The sequence below is a fragment of the Salmo trutta genome, unplaced genomic scaffold (assembly GCF_901001165.1).
Source record: "Salmo trutta unplaced genomic scaffold, fSalTru1.1, whole genome shotgun sequence".
Lineage (NCBI taxonomy): Eukaryota > Metazoa > Chordata > Actinopteri > Salmoniformes > Salmonidae > Salmo > Salmo trutta.
In genome coordinates this window covers 18738-41666 of record NW_021823007.1, presented here as the reverse complement: position 1 = coordinate 41666, position 22929 = coordinate 18738, and the positions used below count along the sequence as shown (strand labels likewise).

The 22929-nt window shown below is 43.3% G+C and overlaps 1 protein-coding gene across 1 annotated transcript in view; it reads right to left on the bottom strand.

Annotated features, from left to right (window-relative positions):
* Positions 1-234: 234 nt before the first annotated feature.
* The window catches only part of LOC115188038 (angiopoietin-2), a 41418-nt gene continuing 18723 nt past the window's right edge, over positions 235-22929 (bottom strand). Inside the window, exons 4-6 of the mRNA XM_029747073.1 lie at positions 17935-18101; positions 2933-3063; positions 235-941 (exon numbers count right to left, since the gene is read on the bottom strand). Of these exons, the coding sequence (XP_029602933.1) occupies positions 781-941; positions 2933-3063; positions 17935-18101 (459 nt within the window). The 3' untranslated portion in view covers positions 235-780. The remainder of the gene's footprint in view (positions 942-2932; positions 3064-17934; positions 18102-22929) is intronic.

The following is a 22929-nucleotide window of genomic DNA, read 5'->3' as shown; positions in this document are numbered from 1 at the left end:
GAGAAGGAGATGAGAAAGGAGGGGAGGAGAGAGGAGGGGAGGAGAGAGGAGAGGAGGGAAGGAGAGGAGAGAAGAGAGGAGAGGAGGGGAGGAGAGTAGGGAGGAGGGGAGGAGAGAGAAGAGGATAGGTGGAGAGGAGAGAGAAGGGGTCTGTTCTGACCTCTGTAGTACCCTGATCAGAGGTCCTGGTGCTCCATGTTAAAGCCCTGGAGACGGTGACTTAGTTGGAGTAGATGGAGCCAAAGACCACTGCATTTATTGTTCTTTTTTCACTTTTATCCTTTTATCACAAATATACAGTTTGGAAAGTAAATATGCTTGCCTGTGTTTATTTATCATGCATTTTTATGAGGATAATTCTCTCCTTTAAAAAAAAGTTTTTTTACAAGCATCTCTGAGTGGCATAGCGGGAAACAGTTAGGAAGAATTACTTTTAAAGTTTTATGAACAACGAAAGTCAATGGGGAGTAGCAGTAAGCCATAATATACCATTATGCGTCCACAATATATGTACAATCACATTATAAAACACACATTTACGGCGTAAGCCTAAGTGCCATTTCAGCGGAAAACATTTCTAAAAACGGAACACATTTCAGAAAATAAATGATCTGTTATTTTCAAATACAGTCAATTAAAAAACGTCTAAAAAAATCTCCACTCAAGTATCATCTTCCACATCTCTGTCAAATATCATTATTCGAGAAACGCTCATATCAGTCAGGGTGATGTCATCTGTCGCTTCCCGCTGACGTCATCGGCAATCGCCGCCGTTGTGCCTCAGAAGACTGCGGGTCGAACCATCATGGTCGTCACGGTAGCCATGAGGCTGGTGCCCTTCCAGTAGTACCACTTGATGCCGTTGTAACGGACCACGTTAGAGACGCCAGCGTAGTAGATACCGTTCAGGTTGGAGGGACCACACGCCTCGAACCACCAACCTAGTGGAGAGGGGAGAGGTCAAGGGTCAGGAAGAGAGAGAGAGATGGCAGAGGGACCACACGCCTCAAACCACCAACCTAGTGGAGAGGGGAGAGGTCAAGGGTCAGGAAGAGAGAGAGAGAGGAGAGGGACCACACGCCTCAAACCACCAACCTAGTGGAGAGGGGAGAGGTCACAGGTCACAGGTCAGGAAGAGAGAGAGAGGTTAGGAAGAGAGAGGAGAGGTCACAGGTCAGGAAGAGAGAGAGAGAGGAGAGGTCAAGGTTTAGGGGTCAGGAAGAGAGAGAGAGAGAGAGAGAGAGAGAGAGAGAGAGAGGAGAGATCACGGGTCTGAGGTCAGGAAGAGAGATAGAGAGAGGAGAGGTCACAGGTCAGAGGTTAGGAAGAGAGAGAGAGAGTAGAGGTCACAGGTTAGGAAGAGAGAGAGAGAGTAGAGGTCACAGGTTAGGAAGAGAGAGAGAGAGAGGAGAGGTCACAAGTCTGAGGTCAGGAATAGAGAGGTCAAGGGTTAGAGGTTAGGAAGAGAGAGAGAGAGAGAGGAGAGGTCACGGGTCAGAGGTTAGGAAGAGAGAGAGAGAGAGAGAGAGAGGAGAGGTCACAGGTCAGAGGTTAGGAAGAGAGAGAGACAGAGAGAGGACAGGTCACAGGTCAGAGGTTAGGAAGAGAGAGAAGGGACCAAAGAGGAAAAAGAAGGTTGTGCGGTCAAAGGTCATACTTAGTCATTTCATGTTTATGTTCAACTTTACAAGAGGAACAAAACAAAAGGATGAAAAAGATAGTCAGACCAGTAAAAAGTTTATATATAACAATTGGTATGAAGTAGTAGAAGGGAACTACCGGCTGTGTGTGATGGCGTAGTGCACATGAAAATACCAAATTCCAAAGAACCGCATGAAAAATACATTGTTAAACGAGTTTCCATCGCATTTTCAACTTCACTGATAGTTTTCTCACAAAAACAATTGTGTGTGCCCCCTCTTGTATTGGCATGTACACTCTAACCAACAGCTGGCAGCCTCCATGACGACATTAAAAATTAAAGATTTGTCAAACAGCAGCCAAGCATCGATCATCATGTCAGCTGAATAAGACCCTGGATATTTACTATAAAGGAGCATTAAGCTCGTCAACGTGTCTGTTATGTTCATCATCGTTCATTTCGTCTGTAGCCTAACAAACTGTTTTTCCTGAGTTGGAGGACAACACGACACGCCATCACGTGATTCCATGTTTACTTCCATATGACGGATATTATATCAATATTTCCACATAAAAGCGTTTCAACCGACATTTCTCGCTTAATTCATTTTACCAACAAACAAAAAATATTAACACCTTGTCAAGCACTAGGCTACCCTGGGGTGGCAGGGGTAGCCTGGGGTGGCAGGGGTAGCCTGGGGCGGCAGGGGTAGCCTGGGGCGGCAGGGGTAACCTAGTGGGGAGGCAGGGGTAACCTAGTGGGGCGGCAGGGGTAGCCTAGTGGGGCGGCAGGGGTAACCTAGTGGGGCGGCAGGGGTAGCCTAGTGGGGCGGCAGGGGTAGCCTAGTGGGGCGGCAGGGGTAGCCTAGTGGGGCGGCAGGGTAACCTAGTGGGGCGGCAGGGGTAGCCTGGGGCGGTAGGGGTACGGGGCGGTAAGGGTAGCCTAGTGGGGCAGCAGGGTAGCCTAGAGGTTAGAGCGTTGGACTAGTCACCGAAAGGTTGCAAGATTGAATCCCTGAGCTGACAAGGTACTAATCTGTCATTCTGCCCCTGAACAAGGCAGTTAAACCACTGTTCCTCGGCCGTCATTGAAAATAAGAATTTGTTCTTACTGACTTTCCTAGTTAAATAAAAGGTAAAAAATGTGTTTCGTCGACATTTGAATTGTTTACCGACAAATGTTCTGTTTCCATCAGGCCTGTCATGACATTCTTTATCTGGCACGTACTTGACTAGCGTAAAACAGCTGTTTAATGAAAGAAGAAGAAAAAGAGGGCCTCAGAGCCTTTACCTCCAGATGCCATCTGGGCACACTTGCAGGAGCAGCGGTCGTTGTCTCGGTCCTTGGTGCTGAACTGGGTCCCAGGGTGAGTCAGGCTACTGGTGCGGCCAGCAGTACCACTGAACCCCTGGGCATGGAGACTGGGAGAGGGAACGGAACAGAACAATCAACACAAATACACTGTCTTTAACAATCATACTTCTGAAAATGCTGGCCATGGAGACTGGGATTGGGAGGATTTTACTGCGCTAATGAGTTACTTGATGTGGAGTTCAATGTAGTCATGGCTCTATGTAGTACTGTGCGCCTTTCATAGTCTGTTCTAGACTTGGGGACTGTGAAGAGACCTCTGGTGGCATGTCTTGTGGGGTATGGATGGGTGTCTGAGCTTAGTGCTAGTAGTTTAAACAGACACCTCGGTGCTTTCAACAAGTAAATACTTCTCACAAACTCAAGTAGTGATGAAGTCAATCTCTACTCCACTTTGAGCCATGAGAGATTTACATGAATATTATTAATGTTAGTTTTCCCTGTACGTTTAAGGACCAGCCGTGCCATCCTGTTCTGAGCCAATTGTAATTTTCCTAAGTCCCTCTTTGTGGCTCCTGACCACACAACTGAACAGTAGTCCAGGGGCGACAAAACTTGGGCCTGTAGGACCTGCCTTGTTGATAGTGCTGTTAAGAAGGTAGAAACTAGGGCCTGTAGGACCTGCCTTGTTGATAGTGCTGTTAAGAAGGTAGAAACTAGGGCCTGTAGGACCTGCCTTGTTGATAGTGTTGTTAAGAAGGTAGAAACTAGGGCCTGTAGGACCTGCCTTGTTGATAGTGTTGGTAAGAAGGTAGAGCAGTGCTTTATTATGGACAGACTTCTCCCCATCTCAGCTACTGTTGCAACAATATGTTTTGACCATGACAGTTTACAATCCAGGGTTACACCAAGCAGTTTAGTCACCTCAACCTGCTCAATTTCCACTTTATTCATTACAATATTTAGTTGAGGTTTAGGATTTAGTGAATGATTATTCCCAAATACTGTGCTTTTATTTATTTCTAAATATTCAGGACTAACTTATTTATTTCCACCTGAAACTGACTGCAGCTCTTCGTTACGTGTTGCAGTTATTTCAGTTGCTGTAGTTGCTGACAAGTATAGTGTTGAGTCATCGACATACATAGACACACTGGCTTTACTCAGAGACAGTAGCATGTGGTTAGTAAAAACATTTTTTTAATTAAGGAGCCTAGACATCTGCCCTGAGGAATTCCTGATTCTACCTGGATTATGTTGGAGAGGCTTCCATTAAAGAACACCCTCTGTGTTCTGTTAGACAGGTAAACTCTTTATCCACAATATAGCAGGGGGTGTAAATCCATAACACATACATTTTTTTCCATAAGCCGATTATGATCGATAAGGTCAAACAAAACAGCTCCCACAATCTTTTTATTATCAATTTCTCTCAGCCAATCATCAATCATTTCTGTAAGTGCCAAACATGTTGAAAACCTTTCCCTATAAGAGTACTGAAAATATGTTGTTAATTTCTTTATTCATTGTATTTTGTCAAACAATTTTTTTTTTCTTCGAAAAAGGTTTACTAAGGGTTGGTAACAAGATGATTGGTCAGCTGTTTGAGCCAGTAAAGGCTTTGCTAATCTTAGGTAACAGAATGAATTTAGCTTCCCTCCAGGCCTGAGGGCTCACACTTTCCTGTAGGTTTATGTTGAATATATGGCAAATAGGAGTGGCAATAATCTCGGTTATTACACTCAGTAATTTTCCATCCAAGTTGTCAGACCCCGGTGGCTTGTCATTGTTGATAGACAACAATATTGTTTTTACCTAACTTTACAGAATTCAAATTATTATCTTTTATAATTTGGTCAGATGTACTTGGGTGTGTAGTGTCAGCATTTGTTGCTGGCCTGTCATGCCTTAGTTTGGTCATCTTGCCAATGAAAACAATCATTAAAGTAGTTTGTAATATCAGTTGGTTTTGTGATAAAGGAGCCATCTGATTCAATAAATGATGGCGCCAAGTTCACCTTTTTGGTGTTCCAAAGCTTTTTACTGTCATTGTTAATTTGCAGTACGTTTGCTAATTGATTGGCCTGCCAGACTTATTTGGCATACCTTTTGCCTCATCACTCTCAACCAAACAATTATTTCAATTCCTCATCAATCCAAGGGGATTCAACAGTTTTTAGTTATTTTCTTAATGGGTCCATGCTTATTAGTAACTGGAATAAGCAATTTCACAAGTGTGGTGTCTGGTTGCTCCTCATTACTCACCACAGACCAGCAAATATTAATTAACATGTGAATCACTACAAAACTTCTTGTATAACCTCTTACACACTATACTAGGCCCAGCCTTTGGAACTTTGGTTTTCCTAGATATGGCTATTATATTGTGATCACTAAATCCTATGAATCTGGATACCACTTTAAAGCACATTTCTGCAGCATTAGTAAAGATGTGATCAATACATGTTGATGATTTAATTCCTGTGCTGTTTGTAACTACCCTGGTAGGTTGACTGATAACCTGAACCAGGTTGCAGGCACTGGTTACAGTTTGAAGCTTTTTCTTTTTCTTGGGCAGCTTGATGAAAGACAGTCAATATTTAGGTCACACAGAAAAATGATTTGTCAAGCATTTCAACCATATTATCCAGATATTGACTGTTAGCACTTGGTGGTCTGTAGCAGATTCCCATCAGAATGGAATTTAGGTGAGGCCATATTAATTCAACAATATGAGATTAACCAACAATGCAGTTTTAAGAAAAATGTCATTTAAGAAAAGATTTACTAAATAAACTTAAGTAAAAAAAAAATTACAATAACGAGATTACATACAGTGGGTACCGGTACAGAGTCAATGTGGAGGCTATATACAGGGGGTACCAGTACAGAGTCAATGTGGAGGCTATATACAGGGGGTACCGGTACAGAGTCAATGTGGAGGCTATATACAGGGTGTACCGGTACAGAGTCAATGTGGAGGCTATATACAGGGGGTACCGGTACAGAGTCAATGTGGAGGCTATATACAGGGGGTACCAGTACAGAGTCAATGTGGAGGCTATATACAGGGTGTTACGGTACAGAGTCAATGTGGAGGCTATATACAGGGGGTACTGGTACAGAGTCAATGTGGAGGCTATATACAGGGTATTACGGTACAGAGTCAATGTGGAGGCTATATACAGGGTGTTACGGTACAGAGTCAATGTGGAGGCTATATACAGGGGGTACCGGTACAGAGTCAATGTGGAGGCTATATACAGGGTGTTACGGTACAGAGTCAATGGGTGAGGATACAGTTTAGGTAATTGAGGTAATATGTGGCCAACCGGCTCGATTTGGTCTTATGTAACAAAATTTGAAATAGTTTTTTTACATTGAATAAAAGTAGAGACTCATAGCCAGAAAATGGTATATCGTACTGAGGGACAATGGGAAAGTAATTCTGTTTTGAAAGTTGATGAACCCATTCAGCATCATTTACATTCTTAATTAAGCCTTAGCCCCATTCACATGTGAGGCCTAAACAACCAAAGATTTCTAGACTAAAGAATGGTTAATACTACGTGTGTGTTCGTAAATTGAATCTGGAGTGGCAGAGTGAGCTCAGAGTGTGCTCTGGGCATTCGTAAACTCAGAGCGTGGTCCGATTGTCCGTTCGTAAATTCAGAACATTACGCTCTTGGAGTGTTCACAACTCTGGCTGAGGACTAGGGTTGATCCGAGCGTTCTGACCTAACAACAGCCGTCAAGTATCCAAGCTAACTGGCTAACGTTGGCTAGCTTGCTAGCTACTTTCAGACACAAAAGAGAGAACAGCTCACTCTGACCATTTTACTGGCCCTAGCAGAGCTGGTTAGGCAGTTTTCATGTTATGCAGAGCGTTGGTGACTCTAACTGCTGCCGGCAACAATTGAATTACGCTTTTTTGCGAACGTTTACTGACACCGGCCATATTCAACGGGTATTGAGCGTTCTTAAATTCATTATTCTGCGCTCTGGCACACTCAGACAAGAGTGCTCTGAAATCGGAGTAGATCGCCAGAGCAAATTTACCAGCAACGTCTATCAACAGTTGACGCAGTGACATCATGAACATTCCATTGAAATGGTTACTTACATAGTGGAGTCTTTTATTTAGACATGTAGCTAGCTAGCTAAACAATGAACCATAATCCCAACTCATAACGTTACTACCCTGCATGAATCTGCAGGTAGCTAACCAACCAGGTTCAATGCTAGCTAACATTAGGCTATAACTAGCAAAGCAAATTGCTCTGAGATACGAATAATACACAGATCACACACTTAACGTTAGCTAGCGAGCCAACCTGTTAACGTTAGCTAGATAGATAACAGTACACTTAGCTAGCTAGCTAACAGTACGCTTTAATTTGAAATGAAAACGACTTTGACTAAATTAGAAACATGTAATATCTGAAAATGTAGCTAGCTAGACTATTGTCATGACGTTGTATTAGTTAATGTGACGACTGTTGCTCATCGAATGATTAACGGTTTATAATTGCGTGATTAAATGAATTAAGCAATGAATCAAGCAATTATTAACTCATTAACCTGGGGCACCATGGGAATATTATTTTGATTGAGTTTCTATTTCCCAAATTAACTCAAAGGATATCAGAATATCGATTTTACAACAGTCGCTAAATTAATCAACCTCTTGTCTCATGTCTGAACGTCGCATAATCCGGGAATCTGCACGAACCCGGGCTACACCAATGAGTTTACCACACCAATCTTAGTTGATTATTTATTTACTAGCAAGCTAAAATGATGATAAAAATACACATACACAAAACACAGTCTAGCTATTGATTAGGACTTAGTATAACGGGCCAACACACTATGGCACGTGTTACCCAAAATGGGGATTTAAAAGAGAGAGAAAAAGAGAAAGTACACGAAAGAAATATACATTTGGGTTCATCTGTCAGCTATGCTTATTTAAACCTAGCCTTGCCCCGAACTGCCGCTCTTATGGGTCAGAATATAATGATGTAATTATGTGTTGGAGGTCTCAGGTGGGAAGCTCCGCGTGGGTCGTTTAGGCTTCTCAATGACGCACTTCTCCGGCGCAACTCTCTGGTTGTCCTCACGATGTCAGTGTCCTTCTTGGCTTAGTGGTCTGATCCCTCGCGGTCTTCTGAGGACAGACAGCTCTGTAGCTCAGAGCTCACAGCGTCGGACTCGAACGGTGAAGATACCACGATTTGATGGAGAGTGGAGACTGGGTGGTTCGGCTTGAATTCACCCGCTTAGACACAGCTACTCGTCCGTAGCTCGTGTAGAAAAATATTTCTTTGTCTTCAACCTTGTGTTTCGTTTTGGGGTTCGTTGACTTTGTTAGACATTCGCTGCAGCTTGGGGTCAATTAGTCTCACATGTTAATTCTTCACTCTCCTGTCTTATACCCTCGGGTCAGAAGTGGGCGTAACCGCCTTTAGGGCAATTCTCTGGGCGGACCAAGTTAAGGGGCATGGCCTAGATTTGACTAAAATCCAATTTTAGACACTAACTTCACATTTCTTCCTTAACAAAACATTCTCTTTGATTTGGATATTTTCCAAACAACGTACAATGTATAAACATCAGGCATATACTGGGAAAATTCTTAAAGGTACAATGTTTTCATAATAACGTCATCTCTTAACCTTTAATAACAATACAAAAGTTACATACATTTTCATATGCCACCTCTCGTCATGACCACCATTGTGGCTGACGGAAACCATTGTTCCAAAGTCCCTTTATTGCATGTTTAATGTTCTGAGGCCAGTTCTCCATTGTGAGGACAAAGGAATTTTCTCTTTGGCCTAAGGTTTATTATGGGCGTGAGGTGTCATAAAACCCTCACATCTTCAGACCCCTAGATCTCTCCTCCTCTGTTGGGGGTTTGGGAGATAATCTGTAGGGTGGTGGTCTCCTGTACCCTGACCTGATCAGGACAGTCATGACAGTATATTACACATTTACATGGATGGACGCTTCTCCCTCTCAGTCACGGATGCCATGGCTGCACTTAGTTTGAAGATATAATCCGTAGACAGGTTTTTCAAACAGCCTTCTGTGTGTTATCTTTTCAACTCCCTTGGCATATTTGCAATCAAAGAAATCAAAGAATTTTCCCCATTTCCTAAACTATCATACTCTAACTCCACCGGGCCTTCCACTGATTTCAAAACCCTGTCCTCCAGAAAGTGGAGAGCAACACTTTGATATCTTAACATCTTTTTATCTCTCTTGCTCTCTCTCTCTCTAGCACAGAGACAGAGAGACAGAGAGAATGAGAGAGAGAGAGAGAGAGAGAGACAGAGAGACAGAGAGAATGAGAGAGAGAGAGAGAGAGAGAGTCACTAACACACACAGGCATACACAGACACAATCCCTCTCACACATAAGATTCTCTTAATAAATAGACTTCACGGGTGCCATGATTGTATGAAGATGTAATCCGGAAAAAGGTGTTATATTAAACAATAGCCTTCTGTGTGTTCTCTTTTTGACTCCCTCTGCATATTTGCAATCAAAACGCCAGAATTTTCTCCATCTGCTTAGTTAATTCCACTGGGCATTGCACTCATTTCAAAACTCGGTACTCCAGGAAGTGGAGAGGAACACTTCTACTACGTAATATCTTTATAAAAAAGCTGCGTTAGACAGGATTACCTACACATACTGACCAGTTCATGTTATGTAGACAGAAGCGCGCTACATGGCAGACCAATCCAAACTCATTTCTCAGCATGCCCAACCAATATCTCAGCCAATCATGGCTTGCGGGAAGGTTCTTCCTATTTTTCTGTGGATAAACAAACTAGGCTTGTAATTTAACAATTTTATTCGTATTTACAGATGGCACACATGTTTGTTATTAAAGCACATGAAAGTTCTCATGTTCCATGAGAATGCATTTCTGCCCAAAAAAAACGCATTTTGAAAAAAACTAAAGTTTATCTTCAAATGGCTGTCTTGTGAAGTAGTGACACGCGACATACGCCTAGTTTCTTGAAACAAGTTACATATTTACATGTAGGTAGGGGTAAATGGACTAAGCAAAGATAATAAACAGAGAGTAGCAGCAGTGTAAAAATGCCAATAATCTGGGTAGCCATTTGATTAACTGTTCAGCAGTCTTATGGCTTGGGGGTAGAAGCTGTTTAGAAGCCTTTTGGACCTAGACTTGGCACTCCAGTAACGCTTGCCGTGTGGTAGCAAAGAGAACAGTCTATGACTAGGGTGGCTGGAGTCCTTGACAATTTTTAGGACCTTCCTCTGACACCGCCTGGTGTAGAGGTCCTGGACGGCAGGAGGTTTGGTCCGAGCGATGTATTGGGCCGTACGCACTACCATCTGTAGTGCCTTGCGGTTGGAGGCCGAGCAGTTGCCATACCAGGCAGTGATAGAACCAGTCAGGATGCTCTCGATGATGCAGCTGTAGAACCTTTTGGGGATCTTATGAGCCATCCTAAATCTTTTCAGTCTCCTGAGGGGGAAAAGGCATTGCCGTGCCCTCTTCACGACTGTCTTGGTGTGTTTGGACCATGATAGTTTGTTGATGTGGACACCAAGGAACTTGAAGCTCTCAACCTGCTCCACTGCAGCCCCGTCGATGAGAATGGAGCGTGCTCGGTCCTCTTTTTCCTGTAGTCCACAATCATCTCCTTTGTCTTGATCACGTTGAGGGAGAGGTTGTTGTCATGGCACCACACTGCCAGGTCTCTGAACTCCACACTATAGACTGTCTCATCGTTGTCGGTTATCAGGCATGTGTCGTTGGTGAACTTTACATTTTTTTTAATTTAACCTTTATTTAACTAAGCAAGTCAGTTAAGAACAAATGTTTATTGACAATGATGGCCTACTTGTAAAGCCTCCGCTACCAAACCCTCCCCTAACTCTGGGCCAATTGTGCGCCGCCCTATGGGACTTCCCGATCATTGCGGTTGTGATACAGCCCGGGATCGAACCTGGGTCTGTAGTGACGCCTCTATCATCTGCCATGCTGATCCTCCACACGGGGGCCCCTCAGGGGTGCGTGCTTAGTCCCCTCCTGTACGCCCAACTTAATGATGGAGTCGTACTTGGCCATGCAGTCGTAGGTGAACAGGGAGTACAGGAGGGGACTAAGCATGCACCCCTGAGGAGCCCCCATGTTAAGGATCATCGTAGGATTCAATCTTAGTCCTGTATTGACGCTTTGCCTGTTTGACGGTTCGTCGGAGGGCATAGCAGAATTTCTTATAAGTGTCTGGGTTAGAATCCCGCTCCTTGAAACCGGCAGCTCTACCATTTAGCTCAGTGTGGATGTTTCCTGTAATCCATGGTTTCTGGTTGGAGTATGTACCTACAGTCACTGTGGGGACGACATCATCGATGCACTTACTGATGAAGCCAGTGTCTGATGTGGGAAACTCCTCAATTCCATCGATTGAATACCGGAACATATTCCAGTCTGTGATAGCAAAACAGTCCTGTAGTTTAGCATCTGCATCATCTGCATCATATTGTCCAGGGACTGAACTTTAATGAGTAATATAGTCGGAAGCGGTGGATGGTATGCACTTCACCTGAGTCTGACTAGGGCACGACTCCTTCTACCTCTTCTCAGGCGTTGGCGTTTTGGTGCAGGGGGGAGATGTTGCTGAAGATGTTGTGGTGATGTTGGCAGGAAGGGAAGCTCTGGCTGGGGGGAAGACTAGGAGAGGAGGATTGGGTGTGGGCAGTGGAAGAATGGGAGGGTGACCTGGTTTAGCTAGCTAAGGAAGTGATTTAAAGATGGGGTTTAGGGTTTGAACTGTTCTGGCTAAAGGGATTGATCAATAATGGTTACATTGGCTACAAAAGGGATTTATTTGGCAATAAGGAAGTCCTAGAGAGAATGAACTGCCTTAGCTACAGGACAGATGGGAGAGGGGGCTGGATATGGATATGAGACTGCCTTACCTATGGGGACAGATGGGAGAGGGGGCTGGCTATGGGTCTGACTGCCTTAGCTACAGGGACAGATGGGAGAGGGGGCTGGCTATGGATATGAGACTGCCTTACCTATGGGGACAGATGGGAGAGGGGGCTGGCTATGGGTCTGACTGCCTTAGCTACAGGGACAGATGGGAGAGGGGGCTGGCTATGGATATGAAACTGTCTTAGTTACAGGGACAGATAGGAGAGGGGGCTGGCTATGGGTCTGACTGCCTTAGCTACAGGGACAGATGGGAGAAGGGGCAGGCTATGGATATGAGACTGCCTTAGCTACAGGGACAGATGGGAGAGGGGGCTGGCTATGGGTCTGAGACTGCCTTAGCTACAGGGACAGATGGGAGAGGGGGCTGGCTATTGATATGAGGCTGCCTTAGCTACAGGGACAGATGGGAGAGGGGGCTGGCTATTGATATGAGGCTGCCTTAGCTACAGGGACAGATGGGAGAGGGGGCTGGCTATGGATATGAGACTGCCTTAGTTACAGGGACAGATGGGAGAGGGGCTGGCTATGGATATGAGACTGCCTTAGTTACAGGGACAGATGGGAGAGGGGCTGGCTATGGATATGAGACTGCCTTAGCTACAGGGACCGATGGAAGAGGGGGCTGGCTATGGAGGTGTTTGGCCCTGGAGAAGATGCTTCCTTGGCCTGGGAACACTAGGGAAAGGGTCGAATGCCGTCCTTGGTTGGATGGATGAAAGAAATCGCAGAGTAATTGGGTGACCCGACTGATCCAGAGAAGGGGTTGCATTGGCCTAAAAAGGCTGGATAAGGGTTTTGTTGTATGGAGAAGAGGTTGCATTGGCCAGAGAAAGCTCGAGAAGGAGATGCCTTGGCCGAGTGCGGACCTGCATTCGGCTGGGCAGAAGCCTAGCACAACAGGCCTCTGGCTGGGGTGATCCCTACGTAAACCCAACCCTGAGGAGGAGAACCAGATGTTCTCAGCATGATAATGAACCTAGCACATAATCAGCGAGGTGAGATGGAGCGCTGCTCAGCAGTAGTTGGCAACAGGGCTGACAGCTCCCCGACACCAGTACCATTCAGATTGGGATGAATATAGCTCCTAGAAACAGATCCATTTTGCACCGGCTTAACGGACAAAGTTAGGATTTTAGGTTAATTAAGGATGATCCTGGAACTAAAATGTAAAGTTAACTTAATTACTTACGGGTGCTACACAAACCTCTACACTAACGAGCGTTTCGTTTCACCACAAATAATATCACGTTGTCAAACACCTCCGGCCATTTTTCAAACACTTCATCAAACTGAACTGTTAATGGATCTGCACCTGTCAATCACATTCCTCTCTTTTCAGGCACTTCTGAGTTGAAACAATCCGTTAGTGATCTCAGGTTAGGCTTTAGTAGTGGAGAGATATACCACCATAGGGCTTTAGTAGTGGAGAGAGAGGTGCCACCATAGGGCTTTAGTAGTGGAGAGAGAGAGATACCACCATAGGGCTTTAGTAGTGGAGAGAGAGGTACCACCATAGGGCTTTAGTAGTGGAGAGAGAGAGATACCACCATAGGGCTTTAGTAGTGGAGAGATATACCACCATAGGGCTTTAGTAGTGGAGAGAGAGAGATACCACCATAGGGCTTTAGTAGTGGAGAGAGATACCACCATAGGGCTTTAGTAGTGGAGAGATATACCACCATAGGGCTTTAGTAGTGGAGAGATATACCACCATAGGGCTTTAGTAGTGGAGAGATATACAACCATAGGGCTTTAGTAGTGGAGAGATATACCACCATAGGGCTTTAGTAGTGGAGAGAGAGAGATACCACCATAGGGCTTTAGTAGTGGAGAGAGAGAGAGAGATACCACCATAGGGCTTTAGTAGTGGAGAGAGAGGTACCACCATAGGGCTTTAGTAGTGGAGAGAGAGGTACCACCATAGGGCTTTAGTAGTGGAGAGAGATACCACCATAGGGCTTTAGTAGTGGAGAGAGAGAGGTACCACCATAGGGCTTTAGTAGTGGAGAGAGAGAGGTACCACCATAGGGCTTTAGTAGTGGAGAGAGAGAGACCACCATAGGGCTTTAGTAGTGGAGAGAGAGACCACCATAGGGCTTTAGTAGTGGAGAGAGATACCACCATAGGGCTTTAGTAGTGGAGAGAGAGAGGTACCACCATAGGGCTTTAGTAGTGGAGAGAGAGAGGTACCACCATAGGGCTTTAGTAGTGGAGAGAGAGAGGTACCACCATAGGGCTTTAGTAGTGGAGAGAGAGGTACCACCATAGGGCTTTAGTAGTGGAGAGAGAGAGAGACCACCATAGGGCTATAGTAGTGGAGAGAGATACCACCATAGGGCTTTAGTAGTGGAGAGAGAGAGATACCACCATAGGGCTTTAGTAGTGGAGAGAGAGAGGTACCACCATAGGGCTTTAGTAGTGGAGAGAGGTACCACCATAGGGCTTTAGTAGTGGAGAGAGAGAGGTACCACCATAGGGCTTTAGTAGTGGAGAGAGAGACCACCATAGGGCTTTATTAGTGGAGAGAGAGAGACCACCATAGGGCTATGGTATTGGAGAGAGATACCCCCATAGGGCTTTAGTAGTGGAGAGAGATACCACCATAGGGCTTTAGTAGTGGAGAGAGAGGTACCACCATAGGGCTTTAGTAGTGGAGAGAGATACCACCATAGGGCTTTAGTAGTGGAGAGAGAGAGATACCACCATAGGGCTTTAGTAGTGGAGAGAGATACCACCATAGGGCTTTAGTAGTGAAGAGAGAGAGATACCACCATAGGGCTTTAGTAGTGGAGAGAGAGAGATACCACCATAGGGCTTTAGTAGTGGAGAGAGAGATACCACCATAGGGCTTTAGTAGTGGAGAGAGATAGATACCACCATAGGGCTTTAGTAGTGGAGAGAGAGATACCACCATAGGGCTTTAGTAGTGGAGAAAGAGAGATACCACCATAGGGCTTTAGTAGTGGAGAGAGAGATACCACCATAGGGCTTTAGTAGTGGAGAGAGAGGTACCACCATAGGGCTTTAGTAGTGGAGAGAGAGAGATACCACCATAGGGCTTTAGTAGTGGAGAGAGAGGTACCACCATAGGGCTTTAGTAGTGGAGAGAGAGGTACCACCATAGGGCTTTAGTAGTGGAGAGAGAGATACCACCATAGGGCTTTAGTAGTGGAGAGAGAGAGGTACCACCATAGGGCTTTAGTAGTGGAGAGAGAGAGATACCACCATAGGGCTTTAGTAGTGGAGAGAGAGGTACCACCATAGGGCTTTAGTAGTGGAGAGAGAGGTACCACCATAGGGCTATAGTAGTGGAGAGAGAGAGATACCACCATAGGGCTTTAGTAGTGGAGAGAGAGGTACCACCATAGGGCTTTAGTAGTGGAGAGAGATACCACCATAGGGCTTTAATAGGAACAGTGATGATAAATCAAAGTCAAACCCATCAGATACAATAAAATAAAATTATCTGATAAAATCTGACTTACTGTAAATGTCTGTTTATTAACTATGATTGACATGTAAGATAAAAAAAAAAAAAAAAATTAAATATGGACTTCGTTCCCTATGAACCCCTTATTCCAACCGCAAGGTCCAACAGTAGGTAGTGTGTTCGGCAGAGTACGTCATTAGGGCCTAGCTCCCTGCCGTTCCTGGACCTCTATAAAAGGACCCTGAAAAGTTTTTACCCCCAAAGCCATAAGACTGCTAAATAGCTAGTTAAATAGTTAACCAAATAGCTACCCAGACTACCTGCAATGACCCTTTTTGCAGTAACATTTGACTCATCACATACATACCTACAGTATACTGCTGCTACTGTCTATTATCTATCCTTTACCCCTACCTACAGTATACTGCTGCTACTGTCTATTATCTATCCTTTACCCCTACCTACAGTATACTGCTGTTACTGTCTATTATCTATCCTTTACCCCTACCTACAGTATACTGCTGTTACTGTCTATTATCTATCCTTTACCCCTACCTACAGTATACTGCTGTTACTGTCTATTATCTATCCTTTAACCCTACCTACAGTATACTGCTGTTACTGTCTATTATCTATCCTTTACCCCTACCTACAGTATACTGCTGTTACTGTCTATTATCTATCCTTTACCCCTACCTACAGTATACTGCTGTTACTGTCTATTATCTATCCTTTACCCCTACCTACAGTATACTGCTGTGACTGTCTATTATCTATCCTTTACCCCTACCTACAGTATACTGCTGTTACTGTCTATTATCTATCCTTTACCCCTACCTACAGTATACTGCTGTTACTGTCTATTATCTATCCTTTACCCCTACCTACAGTATACTGCTGTTACTGTCTATTATCTATCCTTTACCCCTACCTACAGTATACTGCTGTTACTGTCTATTATCTATCCTTTACCCCTACCTACAGTATACTGCTGTTACTGTCTATCTATCCTTTACCCCTACCTACAGTATACTGCTGTGACTGTCTATTATCTATCCTTTACCCCTACCTACAGTATACTGCTGTTACTGTCTATTATCTATCCTTTACCCCTACCTACAGTATACTGCTGTTACTGTCTATTATCTATCCTTTACCCCTACCTACAGTATACTGCTGTTACTGTCTATTATCTATCCTTTACCCCTACCTACAGTATACTGCTGTTACTGTCTATTATCTATCCTTTACCCCTACCTACAGTATACTGCTGTGACTGTCTATTATCTATCCTTTACCCCTACCTACAGTATACTGCTGTTACTGTCTATTATCTATCCTTTACCCCTACCTACAGTATACTGCTGTTACTGTCTATTATCTATCCTTTACCCCTACCTACAGTATACTGCTGTTACTGTCTATTATCTATCCTTTACCCCTACCTACAGTATACTGCTGTTACTGTCTATTATCTATCCTTTACCCCTACCTACAGTATACTGCTGTTACTGTCTATTATCTATCCTTTACCCCTACCTACAGTATACTGCTGTTACTGTCTATTATCTATCCTTTACCCCTACCTACAGTATACTGCTGTTACTGTCTATCTATCCTTTACCCCTACCTACAGTATACTGCTGTGACTGTCTATTATCTATCCTTTACCCCTACCTACAGTATACTGCTGTTACTGTCTATCTATCCTGTACCCCTACCTACAGTATACTGCTGTTACTGTCTAATATCTATCCTTTACCCCTACCTACAGTATACTGCTGTTACTGTCTATTATCTATCCTTTACCCCTACCTACAGTATACTGCTGTTACTGTCTATTATCTATCCTTTACCCCTACCTACAGTATACTGCTGTTACTGTCTATTATCTATCCTTTACCCCTACCTACAGTATACTGCTGTTACTGTCTATTATCTATCCTTTACCCCTACCTACAGTATACTGCTGTTCCTGTCTATTATCTATCCTTTACCCCTACCTACAGTATACTGCTGTTACTGTCTATTATCTATCCTTTACCCCTACCTACAGTATACTGCTGTTACTGTCTATTATCTATCCTTTACCCCTACCTACAGTATACTGCTGTTACTGTCTATTATCTATCCTTTACCCCTACCTACAGCATACTGCTGTTACTGTCTATTATCTATCCTTTACCCCTACCTACAGTATACTGCTGTTACTGTCTATTATCTATCCTTTACCCCTACCTACAGTATACTGCTGTTACTGTCTATTATCTATCCTTTACCCTTACCTACAGTATATTCACATACAGTATCCACCTCAATGACCTCGTAGCCCTGCCCATTGACTCAGAATTGGCACCCTGTGTATGTAACCAAGTTATCATTCGTTACTCATTGTGTATTTATTCCTTGTGTTTCTCTCTGCATTGTTAGGAGTAAGCATTTCACTAGTAGTCTACACCTGTTGGTTACAAAGCATGTGACAAATAAAATGTGATTTGATTGATTTGATTTGACTGATAGCTCTTGGCCTCCACTGTGGAAGGGTGTATTGCATGCTGGTACCTGTAGTTTTTGTTCTCTGCGTCTATATAGAAGTGATTGTAGTGGGAGTAAGCTTCGTTCCCCTCAGCATCCTTCAGCTGCACCTGGAGACTGTACTCTTGAGAGCTGGTCAGCAGGTGGATGATGTCATTTCCTGCCCAGTACTCTCCCGAGGGATCCCCAAAACCCTGCATCGGGTACGGTGAGAGAAAGAGGACAAACTGAACGAAGGTTCATATGAAAGAAAAATGTCACTTTAGAGGGTAAATATGACATAAACAGAGATATGTTATTAAGATACAATGTCACTTCAGAGGGACAGATGACATCAACAGAGATATGTTTTAAGATATAAATGTCATTGTACCTTTGAGATGAATGAAGAGGGATAATGTGAGTGAAGAGTTAAATGATTTTGACTGAAGAAAGTGAATAAGCAAATGTTAACATATTGATAACTCCTGACAGTCACTCTTTGACCTACTACTGACAGTTAGTCCCTGTATTGCTTGACACTGCAGTGTCTTAACCCGGGAGCTCGAGTAAATTACATTACTGAGCTGCTCCTGAATGTAATAGGCCAGGACATGGACATCGATTCTATCATAGTCTATGTGGGATTTAATGACATTATGAAGGGCAGCTCTGAACAGTTGAAACTGGATTTTAAAGAGCTGATTGACTTGCTGCTAGACACTAACAAAAGACCCATCATATCTGGCCCTGTGCCCTTCTCTGAATTGAGGCATTGAACGCTTCAGCAGGATTCTTTCTCTTCACAACTGGCTACGTGATTATTGCAGCTCAGCGGGATTAACTTTATTGACAATTTCGATACCTTCTGGAAACAAAACAGGTTTTATAAGGAGGATGGGATCAACCCAAATCATTTGTGTTCCTGGATCCGTTCACAGCATTATAAGGCTGCGTTGAGACAATGACTTATCAGTGACCCAAGCCCAGCTCAGTTAATCCCTACCATTGTAACGCTGAGTTGTCATAATGCTTCAGCAAATGTACATTACACCAGGGGTGCTGGATATCACAATATAAGTAATCTAATTTATGTCCCTCTTACTGCTCTGAAGACCTCTGCTGATCCTACAGCTATTGTATGCTGTAATCATGTGTCAATTAACCATAGTAATACTGTTAGCACTGAGGCGGTGATGCTCTAGCAGGAAGTCCACTGTGTGCAACTCACCCTGCACTAACATAAATAACATGAGCATATCTACTTCTTCTAAGCTTCCTAGTAAAGCAATGAAAACAAGGAAGCATCCCTGAAGAAAGTACTCAAAATAGCCCACGTTAACATATGTAGCTTAAGAAACAAGGTTCATGAAATCAATAATTTACTAGTAACAGATGACATTTGTCTCTGAAACTCACTTAGATAATACCTGTGATGATACAGTGGTACCAATACAAGTTAATTACATCTACAGAAAAGACAGAAATGCCAATGGTGGAGGTGTGGCTGTTTATATTCAGAACCACATTCCTGTAAAGATTAGAGAGGATCTCATGTTAAATTCTGTTGAAGTAATATCGCTACAGGTTCATCTGCCTCACCTGAAGCCATTTCTGGTAGGAAGCTGCTATAGACCACCAAGTGCAAACAGTCAGTATCTGGATAACATGTGTGAAGTGCTTGATCATGTATGTGATATCAACAAAGGTATAATTTTTTGGTGATTTCAAAATTGACTGGCTTTCATCAAGCTGCCCACTCAAGACAAAGCTTCAAACTGTAACCAGTGCCTGCAACCTGGTTCAGGTTATCAGTCTACCTACCAGGGTAGTTACAAACAGCACAGGAATGAAATCATCAACATGTATTGATCACATCTTTACTAATGCTGCAGAAATCTGCTCTAAAGCAGTTTCCAAATCCATAGGATGTAGTGATCACAATATTGTAGCCATGTCTAGGAAAACCAAAGTTCCAAAGGCTGGGCCTAATATAGTGTATAAGAGGTCATAGAATAGGTTTTGTAACGGCGGTTGAAAGGAGAGGACCAAGGTGCAGCGTGGTGAGCGTTCATATTCATTTTAATGGAACAGACGCCGAACAAAACAATAAACACTACCCAACAACCGTGAAGCTAAAGGCTAATGTGCCCTAAACAAAGTCAACTTCCCACAACCCAAGGAGGGAAAAAGGGCTACCTAAGTATGGTTCCCAATCAGAGACTACGATCGACAGCTGTCCCTGATTGAGAACCATACCTGGCCAAAACATAGAAACATAGAAAATCAAATCAAATCAAATCAAATCAAATTTATTTATATAGCCCTTCGTACATCAGCTGAAATCTCAAAGTGCTGTACAGAAACCCAGCCTAAAACCCCAAACAGCAAGCAATGCATGTGAAAGAAGCACGGTGGCTGGGAAAAACTCCCTAGGAAAAACTCCTGAGAAAGGCCAAAAACCTAGGAAGAAACCTAGAGAGGAACCAGGCTATGAGGGGTGGCCAGTCCTCTTCTGGCTGTGCCGGGTGGATATTATAACAGAACATGGTCAAGATGTTAAAATGTTCGTAAATGACCAGCATGGTCAAATAATAATAATCATAGTAATTGTCGAGGGTGCAACAAGCACGTCCGGTGAACAGGTCAGGGTTCCGTAGCCGCAGGCAGAACAGTTGAAACTGGAGCAGAAAAAGGAACATAGAATGCCCACCCAAGTCACACCCTGGCCTAACCAACATAGAGAATAAAAAACCTCTCTATGGCCAGGGCGTGACATGATTCCTATCTTATTGATGTAAAGAATATTTGCTGGTCTGTAGAGTGTAATGAGGAGCAAACTGTCACACCCTGATCTATTTCACCTGTCCTTGTGCTTGTCTCCACCCCCTCCAGGTGTCACCCATCTTCCCCATTATCCCCCTGGGTATTTATACCTGTGTTTGTCTGTCTGTGCCAGTTTGTCTTGTTTTGTCAAGTCAACCAGCGTGTTACTCTGTGTGCTTGATCTTTCCTTTTCTCTGTTTTTTGCTAGTCCTCCCGGACAAATAAGTCTGGCTGCACAACCGATTGGCAAACGTATTGCAAATTGAGAAATAATTTCACTAAACTGAAAAAAAGAATAAACTACACTAAGAAAACAAGAAATTAAATAAAAAATGATAGGTAAAAGCTTTGGAGCACCTTAAAAGTTCGTCGGGCTAGGGGGCAGTATTTTCATGTCTGGATGAAAAGCGTGCCCAAAGAAAACTGCCTGCTACTCAGGCCCAGAAGATAGGATATGCATATAATTGGTAGATGTGGATAGAAAACAATCTGAAGTTTCTAAAACTGTTAGAATAATGTCTGTGAGTATAACATAACTGATTTGGCAGGCGAAACCCCAAGGACAATCCATCCAGGGAAAGAAGAATTTGAGGTCATTGTGTTTTTCAATGGTTTTCTATGGGAATCCTGATTATTTAGGGCCCAGATGGCAGTTTCTATTGCTTCCACTAGATGTCAACAGTCTTTAGAAATTAGTCAATGTTTTTCTTTTGAGAAATGAAGAAGTAGTGCTGTTCTTTGTACGTGTCACTCTGAAGGGCTCTAGTCTTTTGTTGACAGGAGCGCGCTCTGTGTTATTTTTCTTTGGTATTGGAATCAGATTATTCCGTCTTAAATTTTATTGATTATTTACATTTTAGGATACCTGAGGTTGGATTAGGAACGTTGTTTGAAATGTTTGTACCAAGTTTACAGGTAACTTATTAGATAATTTGTAGTCATGTTGGGTGAGTTGGAACCGGTGTTTTTCTGAATGAAACGCGCCAAATAAATGGACATTTTGGGGATATAAAGAAGGAATTTATCAAACAAAATGACCATTCATTGTGTCACAGAGACATTTGAGATTGCAAAAAGATGAAGATCTTCAAAGATAAGGCATTTATTATATCGCAATTTCTGACTTTCGTGTTGCACCTGCCTGGTTGAAAGTGGTTTTCATGTTCATGTTGTCATTTTGTATGCTGGGCGCTGTCCTCAAAGAATCACATGGTGTGCTTTTGCCATAAAGCCTTTTTGAAATCTGACACCGTGGCTGGATTAACAAGAAGTTAAGCTTTATTTTGATGTATTACACTTATATTTTTGTGAATGTTGAATATTTATATTTCTGTAGTTTGAATTTGGAGCTCTGCAATTTCACTGGATGTTATCAAATTTATCCCGCATGTCAATTTATTCAACATGTCAATACGGGGGTATTGATATGTTGAATGTACTGAGCTGTCTGTTTGAGCTACTGGCACACAGCTCAGACACCCATGCATACCCCACAAGACATGCCACCAGAGGTCTCTTCACAGTCCCCAAGTCCAGAAGAGATTATGGGAGGCACACAGTACTACATAGAGCCATGGCTACATGGTACTCTATTCCTCATCAAGTAACTGACACAAGCAGTAAAATGAGATTTAAAAAACAGATTAAAAAAACACCTTATGGAACAGCGGGGACTATGAAGCAATACACACACGATAGCATATGCACTATACTCACACATACACATGTATTTAGTACTATAGATATGTGGTAGTGGTGGAGTAGGGGCCTGAGGGGACACAGTGTGTTGTAGATATGTGGTAGTGGTGGAGTAGGGGCCTGAGGGAACACAGTGTATTGTAGATATGTGGTAGTAGAGTAGGGGTCTGAGGGAACACAGTGTATTGTAGATATGTGGTAGTAGAGTAGGGGCTTGAGGGAACACGGTGTATTGTAGATATGTGGTAGTGGTGGAGTAGGGGCCTGAGGGAACACAGTGTATTGTAGATATGTGGTAGTGGTGGAGTAGGGGCCTGAGGGAACACAGTGTGTTGTAGATATGTGGTAGTGGAGTATATGTCTGTGAATGTGTTGTAATGATTTTAAAATTGTATAAACTGCCTTAACTTTGCTGGACCCCAGGAAGAATAGCTGATGCCTTGACAGGAACTAATGGGGATCCATAATAAACCCCAGGAAGAGTAGCTGTTGCCTTGGCAGGAACTAATGGGGATCCAT